The following is a 12,930-nucleotide window of genomic DNA, read 5'->3' on the forward strand; positions in this document are numbered from 1 at the left end:
ATATCTATATATATATATATAGATATATATATATATATATATATCTATATATATATATATATATATATATCTAAATATATATATGTATCTATATGTATATATATGTATATATATCTATATATGCATATATATATATATATATATATATATATATATATATATATATATATATATATATATATATATATATATATATATATATATATAGATATATATATATATATATATATATATATATATATATATATATATATATATATATATATATATATATAGATATATATATATATATATATAGATATATATATATATATATATATATATATATATATATATATATATATATATATATGTGTATGTATGTCTGTATATGTATCTACATATATATATATATATATATATATATATATATATATATATATATAGTATATGTATCTAGATATATATATATATGTATATATATTTATTTATATATATATTTATATATATATATATATGTGTGTGTGTATATATATATATATATATATATCATATAATCTGTGTATATATATATATATATATATATCTGTGTGGGTGTGTGTATATATATATATATATATATATATATCTATAAATATATGTATATATATATATATCTATAAATATATATATATATATATATATATATATATCTATAAATATATATATATATATATATATATATAGATGTGTATATATATGTGTGTGTGTGTATATATATATATATATATATATATATATATATATATATATATATATATATATATATCTATATATCTATATGTGTGTGTATATATATGTATATATATATATATATATATATATCTACAGATAGCTATATATATATATATATATATATATATATATATATATATATATGTAGCTATATATATCTATATATATATATATATATATATATATATATATATATATATATATTTATATATTTTATATGTAATGTGTATGTGTGTGTGTATATATATATATATATATATATATATATATATATATATATATATGTATGTATATATATATATATATATATAGATATATCTATATTTTGCTTCCCATTTGGGGGGCACCTGACATCTGGGGCAAGGGGCAAGAAAAGCTGATTTGTTTTATTCCCCTGATGTCATGGAAGAAGAGACGGCAACCAACGCAGGACCCAAGACTTTGTTATTTAAGCCGACTGAGGGCAACCTGCCAGCAGATTACCCAAATGTAATGACTGCAACAGTGAATACACTCTAACATCTACATTTATAAGTGTACACAACTGTACTTTACACAAGATGCAGTGGTCTTCCCAGAATACTTGCAGAAAGGGATAGTCCCCACATCATGGTAGAGGAGGCCCACAACACCAGGGCTTCAGAGGTCCTTTCTCTGAGAAGCCCTTTCATTGTCCCTGAAAGGTTGCCCGACTGCTGCACTGTGGAGGCAGTAGGTGGAGGAGGGGCACTTTTCTGCACCCAGAAGCCTGGACAGCCTATCAAAGACAGCAGATTGCACAGTATCAAATCCAGAGGTTATTATGTACCATTTTACCATCAACTTCCCCAGTGGCCCAAAATAATTCCAGATGTTCCACCCATCCAGAGTCATCCAAACAGTTACCCTAGACCAGTAAGGATATTAAACTTATTCGAGATTCTTTTTAGTGCCAAAGAAGGCCAGGGACCTAAGACCAATTTTTTTTTTTTAAGATCTCAGCAGTCTGAATCAGTTTGTCAAACACACCAAAAGTTCTGGATGGTCATTTTGCCTCTGTTGTAAAAGGATGCTTGGATGTGCTCTGTAGATCTTCAGGATGCATACCATCATATCAAAATGCACAGGCTGTCCAGGAGATACCAGTGCGGAGTTGATCACTAAAACTTCAGGGCCCTGCCCTTTAGTATCACCACAGCCCCCTGGGTACTCACCAAGTGCATGGTGGTGGTTGCAGCTCACTTGAGACTGCTAAGATTCTGGGTGTTTCCTTACCTTGTTGACTTGCTCCTCTCTTCTTACCAAGCCGTTTCCTTACCTTGATGACTGACTTCTCCCTGTTCCCACCAAGCCTCTTCTGATTCGGTCCAGGGACTATTTGCTCCCACTGTGTCTTCAGTTAGGCATTGCAGTGAACTACACCAAAATTAGCTTATCCCCACTCTAGTCCTGGAATTCTATTAGTGGTCATCTGGATATGGTGACGGAGATCAAGCCTACCACAGACGAGGTTAAATAATCAGCAGAGCCAAGCATCACACATCATCACTCTTCCTTACCCTTCAGCCAGGCTAGTGTTGCAGCTTTTCAGATCTATAGCAGCTTCCATAATTATGGTACATTTAGGAAAATTTTTTATGAGGGTGCTGCAATGGCTGCTTGCAGTGCAGTGGTCAGTAGGACATCTTCCTCTGACTGCAACAATTCCAATTACACATTTTCAGAGGACCTACAGCCTGGTGAATTCATGAAGAAGTTTTTCATGACTTCCCTTTTATCCTTCCTGCACTCAAGGCTATAGTGACTACGGGTGCTTCCCAACTAGAATAGAAATTAGCATTACTTGGGAAGGACAGTCAGAGGCACATGGTTCAAGTTGGAGGTCAGTTATCACATTAGTGTAGTAGGAATGAGAGCAGTCCTATTAGTGTTGCAGCCATTTCAAGATGTCATCCCTCTGTGGATAGTTGCTGTTCAGACAGACCACGTCAGTGTCTGTGGTACATTAACAAATGGAGGAGGGGAGACCTTTTTTTTTCTGTTGAGAAGAAATGGAAATGTGGCACTAAGTGATCTTTTCCCCGGAGTATGCTTGAAGTCACTGTGCTGGCAGACAAACTGAGCAGGTCCATCTTATTTCCTCATAAGTGGTCTCAATCCATTAGTGGTGGAAATAATATTTCACCAGTGGGGCCAACCGTGCAGCAACTTTGTTTTGCTTCTCCCCTCAGTTCCAAGTGCAGCAGGTACTTTGCCCTGATTCCTCCAGAGGGGGAAACGCCGAGAGACTTTCATTCACATTTGGCCCTCTGTTCTTCTATATGCTTTTCCCTCCACCTCTCTCATTTCCAAGTTTCTTCAGAGAGCATTTCAGTGGAAGAGCATTCCGCATTCTGGCCTCAAGTGTGGTTTCCCTTCCTGGTGCCTCATGTAGTAAACCTTTCCTGGGTTTTGGATTCTTCTCAGGACCTTCTATCTCACCCATCTGGGATACCTTACTCAGATAGTTGGACCCTGCAAAATGACCTATGGTTTCTCCTGGCTAGGTGGTTCAAGCCACTTCATCACATTCTTGCATCATCCCCGAAAGATTCTACTAGAAAATTTTATAAAGCAGATGTAAAAGATTTTCTATTTGGGCTCTCTAGAGACAACTAGATTCATTTCCTCACCTATTCCAAATGTTCTTGATTTCCTTGCTTCCATTTTCAGTAAGGGAGCTGTTTTTTGGAGAAACCAAATAGGGTTAATGCTCTTATGGAGCTAGTTACTCAAAGCCCAGCTTGCTGCCATTTCTAATTTTCTCCATTCTTTGGCCTCACTGAGATTATGTAAGGCCCTTCTCAAAGATACCTTTTTACTTTGACCAGCTATTAAGGACCTTACTCTTCCATGGGATTTAACAGTAAATCTCCAAGCTTTGACCCAACCCTCCTTTGAGCTGTCTGCCAAAGTGGATTTAAAGTTCTTAGTGAGAACCATTTTTCTGGTTGCGATTACATTGGCTAAACAAGTATCCACTGTTGGCGCTCTCTACCCAGCCACTGTATCTGATTTCTCATAAGGATATGGTGTCCCTTCAGACTAATTCTTCTTTTCTAAGCCAGCTGTCGATCAGTCCAGCAACCTAGCTGTTTTATATTCAGAATTTTCCAAAGGAGAGTATATTCTGCCAAGTTGGATGTACATAGCTTAGATTCCATCTCCATACAGCTAAAGATTACAGGAAATCGGACCATTTTTGTTTACTTTTCTAACGCTAAATTGGGCAGAGCAGTTTCAAATTTAACTTTAGCCAGATGGCTCACTACTTTTTATTGCATTTCTTTTGTTTATAGGACTAGATGATTGACATTACCTAAACCTCCTAAGGTTCATTCCACCAGATGTATGACTGTCATCTGCTTTCTGGTCTAAAGCTTCCATAGATGACATTTGTGCAGCTGCTACTTGGTCCAGTGCTCATACCTTTATAGCTCATTACAAAGTGGGCAGCATTTGGCTCCACCGTACTCCAGAATATCCTTCCTTGAGGACCTTCCAGGGTTTACTCTAGCTGACAATTATGTCCCATTTGTTGAGGAATGGAAGAAAGACTATATCGGATACAAATGTTATGTACTTGTCATAATGATGCATCTGTGTTTTATGTTTTTGTCCTTCCTCATCCTCCGACTCTCCACCCTCCTTCCTGTTTTGGAAGTTTTTTCATTTGGGCTCCTAACATGTCCTGAAGAGAAATTCCTGCCCACCTTGCTGAATGAGCTCCAGTCTTCCTTTTTCCTTCCTATTCTAGCTGAAATGTGATCTAAATTAGAGTATGTTTATTACTAGGTGTCTTGCTTTTGGTATAATAGTAGGCTGACTAGAGAACAAATTCAATCCTGAGGTAATTCAGGCAAAGAGAGGATTGTGGGTAAGGGGAGGAGCTAGAACTTCAAAGTCTACTAAAGTGGCCAAAGTCAGATCCAGGATCCATTGGTTGAGGATGGATAAAAGCAGACAACACAGATGCATCATTATGGTAAGTACATAACATTGTTTTTCGTATTATGTCTAATTTGGTATAATTATTTTAAAGTGGGGATGTATTTCAGTAATTTTAGTCTTCAAAAATAACAGTTCATAAAATGTTTTATAATACTTTGGAGTTTTCCTCCCCAGGCCTCCACTGAAAATGGGCTACTACCCAGTTGGACTTTTCAAGTAATCAAATGTCAGTAAATAACTAAATAAACTGCACCAGCTCAAGGTCAAAGCAACACATATAACACAAATTCCCCAGCCATCCTCAACCCTGTCCCTTAAAAAAAAAAAACTTACTGCTATTAATACAAGATGTACGAGGGACATATATTTTGTTTTGTTTTTTTAACCAGTAGTAGTCTATTACACACAAGTGCCTTTTTCAGTGGTACCTTACTTGGTGACCTGAGTTGCTTGGAATCTCTCAGTGATTATGTAGAGAGATTGTCCATATCGGTATTTTCTCCACTTGTTTGTAGCTCATTGTCTTAACCCTGGTAATGATATACTGCTGTTCTGAATCTGAATACAGTTAGACTGAATAAGGAATATTCAAGGACTCTCTTTGCTCTGTCATTCAATTAACATTTGTCTGTCTCTTAGCCACATCATATGTTTTTTGTTTGTACGTTTTCTTTATCCTTGCTTGTGGACATTTTGGGGTGGGGGGGGGGTGAAAGACTTCAAGTATGTATGTATGAATGATCCCAGACTTTGATTGGAATTGGAAATGAGCTGTATGTGACTGGAGTACAGACAAAACATTCAGTTGAAGCCATTTGTGGTTGTTTTATAAAATTGTTGCATAAAGGCTAAATGCAAATGACAGACTACTTTAAAAGATATGTTTTTACAAGTTTTTCTTTTTTACTGTTTTATCTGATGTGGTGGCTATTTTCTTTTCTTTTTTCAGTTCTCTTTGGCTATGCTACAACAGTTATTCCTAGAGTATACACATATTATGTGTCAACTGCGTTATTTGCAATATTTGGCATACGAATGCTTCGGGAAGGTTTTAAGATGAGTCCCGATGAAGGTCAGGAAGAGCTGGAGGAAGTTCAAGCAGAACTTAAGAAAAAAGATGAAGAGGTAACATTGCTACAAGTTGAATGTACACTGCTTTAACTACTCTACTAATTAAAAACGTAAATTAAGACAGTGTTATTTTTAAATCCTGATCTAAGGTTGTAAGTACCATGTTGTACTTCTGTGTTTTGTAGAAAACTGATGGACTAGAAAAATCTGAATCTAATTTGTTAGTACCACCCATATGTAGATTTTTAAGTCAATTTTCCAGCAAACAAAACATGGTGGTGCAAACTTTCATATGAATGTAGTAGAACTTCTTTTGGGTGAATTTCTTTATTCTATAAAAATAAATGGAACGCTACCATACATCTCCTTCTTGGTAAATCAACAGGTGTAAATAGCTGCAGGCATTAGAACCATTCAGCAGATAGAAATTTCCAGGCTCTGTTTCTGGCATCATGCTGTGCACACATCCCGACCCCACCCCATGCCCAGAAAACCACAATGAAAAACTTCTCTAAAGCAAATTTCACACTCCTCAAAACCGAGGTGGAATCCTTCAAAGCCCCCGGGCCTGTGGAAAATACGGCCCAGACCGCAGAATCCTTTATAAACGCATTCTATGAGCACCTTCAGGAATGCATGGATCATGCAATCCCAAATAAAACCAATACCCAATCCTCCAAAGGCAGACGTCCTGTCTGGTGGACCCCAGCCATAAACAAACTATACAATAGAAGGAGGAAGCTACTACATGATAGAGCAAAATTCCAATAAGGGAAGGCATCTCTGATCAGTATTAGCAAAAAACTACGGGCACTCATAAAATCGTCTAAGGCCAGCATCGAGAGAAAAATTGCACAGGACACTAAGGATAATCACAAGGCTTTCTTTAGTTATGTTAGGAACCTGGGTGGGAATTCCCAGATATGCTCCGAATTAGTCCAAAATGACAAAAAATACACCGAACCCACAGACATTGCCAACATCCTAGCTGACAGGTTCAGCGCAAACTTCTCCCCCCCCCCCTCCCCACCAAAAGGGCAAATCTCTATCCCAGCAGAATGCTGTCCCCCTGACATCTCAGATGCTCAGGTAAGAGCCGCCCTCTCCAAAGCAAAAAACACAGCATCAATGGGACCAGACGGTGTCCCGGGCTGCGTCCTACATGAACTCCAAGAAGAGCTAAACCCAAACATAAAACTACTGTTCAATCTCAGCCTTACTACAGGATATGTACCCAAAGAGTGGCGTACATGAACGGTGGTCCCTCTCCACAAAGGTGGTGCCTCAACGGATCCTGGTGCCTCAACGGATCCTGGAAACTATCGCCCCATAAGCCTGACTAGCTTGGTCTACAAAGCTATGGAAAGGATCATCATGGACCTTATAAATAAAGATATTGGGGACCTACAGACACTGGATCCTACCCAGTTCAGCTTTGTTAAGGGCAGATCCTGCCTCTTAAACCTGGTTGATTTCTTTGAAACAGTCACCAAGGCCATTGACGAGGGGAAGGTGGTCCACACAGCCTACCTGGATCTCGCAAAAGCCTTCGATACAATACCCCACTCGGGCATTATAGATAAGCTCACCAGCTTAAATGTAAACCCCTATGTCACTAGATGGGTTGCAAACTGGCTCAAGGACAGAACCCACATGGTTAGAATAGCTGGAGCCATGTCAGACTCCAAACCAGTTACAAGTGGCGTCTCACAAGGCTCAGTCCTGGGACCTTTCTTATTCGGTATATATTTCTCAGAGGTACAGGCCAACACGGAAGGACTGTGGCTGACCAAGTTCGCAGATGACTGCAAACTGGGTGCCATAATCGACTCTCCAGCCGACACAAGCATCCTCCAAAAGGGCCTCATAGAAACAGAGAACTGGTGCCAGAGCCATGGCCTCAAGCTAAACGCCAAAAAGTGTATAGTCATCCCCTTTGGCAAAAACAAAGTGCCCACAAATTACCACACAAGTGGTAATCCATTAAGTACGGAAGAAGTAATTAGGGACCTGGGGACCCAAGTTGATAGCAATCTCTTATTTGACAACCACGTGGCCAAAGTGGTTAGAAAAACATTTTATATAGCCCACCTAATCATGAAGGGATTCACATCTAGATCAGGGGAGAGGTCATCGTGCCTCTTTGCTCATCCCTCATCAAGCCCATAATTGAGTACAGTGCCCTTTTTGGGATGTACCTTACCAGACACCTGCAGCAACTGGAAAGACCCCAAAAGTACCTCACCAAGAGGATCAAAGGGCTCAAATAGATGCCATATGCTGCCCGGTTAAAGAAACTCCAGCACTTCTCAGTGGCATACTGCCTGCTCAGAGGCGATCTGTGCCTGACGTATAAAGCCATAACCAACCCGGAATTAATGGACATGCTGCACCTCAGAAAAAAATCCAAATCCCATCGAGCTACGCTCTCGAGAGACTTGAACCTCATTACTGAAATAAATAGGACAGATTTTATTCCAGAGGGACAGATTCATAACCTAGAGGCTCCCTTCCCTCTGGAATAAAATCCCAGTCCAGGTTAGGCAGAGTCCCTCATTTCCTCTCTTCAAGAGGAATCTTGATGAGTGGATGGGGGATCACAGGTTTACCCCGGGTATCACTTCTGTGTCACTGTGTTAGACAGAGGCACAGTATACTAACCTCAAAAAAGGGCATAGCAAAATTAATTTAAAATGGGTGGCGAAAGCCAAACACACTCTGGCTAGGCTTATAAATGCCCTAGGGCAGATAGCCTAGTATGAACCTATGAACCTATAACATGTCACTCACTCTCCATTGTTTTGTTTGCTACATTGTCAGTCAGAAGAAAATTGTTCCAGGCCACCTTTGAAGAAAACTGCATTCTTTTTTTTTTCTGCACCAGTGGGCTTAGGCCCTTTCCCCTTGTTAATGTCTACTGTGTTATTCATTCTGCATCTGCAGCCAAGCTATTCCACCCTCACATGCACTCACTACATTCTATTTGCTTAGGCTTCATCAGCGATATTTGGTGTAGGTGAAGGAAGGCTCTCCAGGATTTTCTGATCTCCCAGGCCGTTTGTGCTTTTGAGGCTTCCTGACAAACTAATGAGGATTCAGGCTTCACTTCTCAACTGACAAGAGAGAGAATTTTTCCTGAGGCACTTCCTGCTGTTGCCACAGCAGCTCCATCATGGTCAGTTTTTGCTGGTTTGGCACACTCTTGCCTAAGTCATTGTGCTAAAAGCTTTTGTGCCCTGGAGTTATCAAAAATAGTTGCTTTACTGCAATCTTTCTAGGTCTGGCACACTTGTTCAAGTTTAGCAATTTAAAGAGTCTTCACTTTCTACAGGGGAGTCGGTGACAATCTCTTCAGATGTGGTTGAGTCCTCCTCTCCTGGCCAAATCTGAAACACCTTATTCCTTTAGATTGTTTCCAATGTATCCCATGACTGAATGTTGTATCCCATGATTGAATGTTGTAAGTGGGAGATGTAATTAATAGGTCCACACCTACTTAACTTTTCTGGCACACCAAATCAGAGGAACAGGTAAATATACTCTTGTAGCTGCATTTATCCTGCCATTGTTGGCAACATTGTCAGTTCTGACCGCAGCCCCTACCACATCCTTTCTGCCACTATTGGCCCTTCTGACACCATATTATTTGGCACTGGCTGTACTGGTGCCCATTTACGTTATGCTGGCATTTATTTTTTGACACTGCTGTACTTGGTGTCAATGTTCCAGGTGTCTTGACTGTCACATGCTGCAGTCAACATGGAAGGTCTCTAGTGCAGGTCCCCATGAGCCCCCTGGCTCCTCAGTACTGTTTCTGCAGTGTTAATGATCCAAGTGACAGGTTCTCTGACTGTCTTTAACACAGTCCCTGTATTATGCAGCCCTTTACAGTCCTTTTTGTCCCATCAGAAACCCTTCTTGGCAACCTACAGCAGAGAGACTGACTGTTTAGCATACACATTTATCTGAACTCTGGATTGCTTCGAAGTGCTCCATTCCTCATCCTGATCCAAGGTAGAGGACGTTAGAGTCCTAAAGGCACAGAACTGCCAGAGTAATAGCCCTGTAAGTCCTTCCTTTTGATCCTTCCATAAAAGATTCTGATGATGAAGAGACTAGCTTCCCCTTCATGGCTATAATTTGAAGATGTTTGCAAATGATTAAACTGGGAGTGGTTGACCCTCTAACCCATTCCAATAGAAACTGCATTGGGCTTGCCTTTTACTCACAAACCTCTTTGGTACTGCGCACTTTATTGGACATTTTAAAAAGAGCATCAGAGATACCATGGGAAAACTAGCTTCAGCGACTTCTCCTTGCACATAAGAAGGTAGATCATTTTTTGACTTGCAACTTGCAAGATGCTGCTTGGTTTGAGCAGGAACTTCTAGACCAGTTATTTTAGCAAGTCCTCTGCCACCATTATAGAGCCTGTCACTTCATCCACCAGAAGGAGTCCCATTTGATGGAAAGGTTTGGAAAATGCAAGTGCATACTCACCTCCTTGTATCTGTAGGTGTTAATGTATTTAGTCCATATGCTGCATTTCCAAAGAGATATGGCAGATGAAATGCAGCATATGGTAGAGTATTTGCTCGAGGGAGTGTTCATGGATAGGATTAGGGCCTGTGCAACTGTATTTTCCATTACAGGAAGTCTTATGGTTTTGTGACTTACAGTGTGGCAGCAGATGTATCAAGATCAGCATTGTCATGCACGGACACTCCTCATTGCAATTGACGCAGTTAGCTGAGAGCATGAAGCTGACCTTGGATCCCCCCTTAAATGGTCCCCTCCTGTACAGACCTGAAATCTCACAGAACCTCAGAAGCATGGAGGCCAGGCCCTTACTACTATGGGTGGGAAATTCCTCTTTCCTCATCATACGTTTGCCATGATTCCGAGGACTTGGCCCTAGATGGGATTTTGGTGAAGTTCACTGCTATGACAACAGCAGGAGGGTACTTGAAACACAGCCCTCTAATTATGGTTTCTAGCAGAGTTGTTGTACCAGAGGTTAGGATTCTCATACTTAAGAGGCGACAGTCAGTATTGGTATGGATCAATGCAATCCTGAAGCTTTGCTTAGTTGGTCCTTGGAGGTAGTTAAAACCGAATCTTCCTACAAATCAAGTTTTTGAAGAGAAATTGGAAGACTGGTGGATTTAAGAGAGAATATCTAGGGCCATTTTTTGCTCTGTCCTGGATTTTAACATTTCTTTTTGTAGATGTCCCACCGTATTAAAAATAGGGAACAAGGAAGTAGGTCTTAAAGCTTCTGGGTGAAAAAAGACCTCCAAGAGTTCATCCAAACCAAAAAGATAATCTATGTAGTAGTAAATCTGATATTATCGAGAGTATTCAAACATTGTGGAATGCACCTTAAGCAAATGAGAGCAGTTAATGGAAGGGATAAAAATAGTTAAATTATCTGAACACTCAGTTTTAGTAGAACAGTGGTGTATTATACAAGTGTTGTGCTTTTCTACATAAGAATGTGCATTTAACTGCCAATAGCTATTAAGTATCACTACTGGATATGGACCATATTGAAAGTAACTGATTAATCAAAAAACATGTAAGAGTACTTAATGTATGTTTATTTTTATTCTTCTTAAGATTATTTTGTAAGATTGTTTTATCAAGTTTTTAATCAGCAGTGTTGAAAGAAATTTTAATCCTGGGTAATTAGAAGGCATGCTGTCTAGGAGACCATTGAGTAGCCTGTCTTAATTTCCCAGTTAGCCAAGATAACGGAGTGTTTTCTGTCTGAGTCGTGCAGTAGGGAAATGAAAGCTGAGGGAATCAAATTGTGCAATACAGGACATGGGTCTTTATCAGCTCATAGCCTTGATCTTCTGTGCTAACTGCCATACTTTTTTACAATTTTTTTTTTCTGAAAAAGATTGAACGTCACATATTTAAAATAATTCGTCACTCAGATTACATTCAGTACATTTTTAAAGCTAAGTAGGAAGCTGTGTGTCAGAGTGGATAATGGGCGATAATGATTGTATTATTTTCACAGGAGAGATGCAAAGCAGCGTGTTCTCATTTATTGAATAATATTTATTATTAGAAAAAAAGGGACTCCCCCAATAGATTTTAAATTGACAATGAGCTCCTGTTACAGCAAGGTTTATCTAGTGTTCTAATTACTAAGAAACAGTGCAAACATTTTATAAGTTCCATACATAGATGTTCTTCGTGTTTCACTGTTGCAGTCATTACATTAGGGTAATCCTGCTGGCAGGTTGCCCTCAGTCGGCCTGAATTCCAAAGTCCTGGGTCGGCTGCTGTCGCCCCTTCCCTGACGTCAGGTCGTCAGGGGTGTAAAAGATGCGGCCGACGCCATTTTCTTTAGTCTTTCTTGCCGCGCAGTGCCCGAAGCAGAAGCAGTTCGCAAGTGCCAGTCGGCCGACTCCTGAGATTTTCGTGTTTGAGTTTCAGATCCGAAGTCTTCAATAAAGCTAAGTACCCTGTTGGGGAAACTTTTTTCTTGCTCCAGACCGATGTCGGAAAAAGTAAATAATTGTATTTCTTGTGGAAAGGAAATACCTCATAAGGATTTTCATTCTTACTGTATTCCTTGCCTAGGACCTGATCACAACGTTTCTGGTTGTTGGTTTTGTGCTAGATTTAACCAACACACTATTAAGCGTCGGTATGATTTTTGCTTTAAACTATTTTGGACGCCAGTTTAATTATCCTGAAATCTCATCGGATAGCCATCCGACTACTGGAGTTCACAAAAAAACGCAAAGAAAAGGAGAGAGATCAACAACAGAGGCCCAAAACCGACGACAAAGCTTCTCCTAAGCCAGTCGCCGGTTCTTAGTGAGGCGCTTTCGCAGCCCCTGATGGCCGCTACTTTAGAGTCGCAGGCAGCTACCGACTCCCACGTGGAGTCGGCCATGCTGCTGGAAGCTCAAGGTATTGGAGCCTCGGATACTATTCCTTCAGATGGGTCCGGAGCCGCTGAGCAGGCACCGGCTTTTGAGGGTGTATTCAGACCTAAACATCTTTACATTAAACCGACTTCAGCCTCAAAGGCAAAGACTAAAGCACCTTCAAAAGCAAAGAAACAAACTCAAGAGCCACGTGGTCAGGCCTGTATGCTCAAAAAACAGATGCTCA

At 39.7% G+C, this 12,930-nt stretch overlaps 1 protein-coding gene across 1 annotated transcript in view; it reads left to right on the forward strand.

Annotated features, from left to right (window-relative positions):
- TMEM165 (transmembrane protein 165) overlaps nucleotides 1–12,930 on the forward strand; it is a 321,260-nt gene that overhangs the window by 98,176 nt on the left and 210,154 nt on the right. The window contains exon 3 of the mRNA XM_044062476.1: nucleotides 5,672–5,847. Within this exon, the coding sequence (XP_043918411.1) occupies nucleotides 5,672–5,847 (176 nt within the window). The remainder of the gene's footprint in view (nucleotides 1–5,671; nucleotides 5,848–12,930) is intronic.

This window comes from Protopterus annectens, chromosome 2.part1 (genome assembly GCF_019279795.1).
Source record: "Protopterus annectens isolate FY-2018-M chromosome 2.part1, PAN1.0, whole genome shotgun sequence".
NCBI classification, from domain to species: Eukaryota; Metazoa; Chordata; order Ceratodontiformes; family Protopteridae; genus Protopterus; species Protopterus annectens.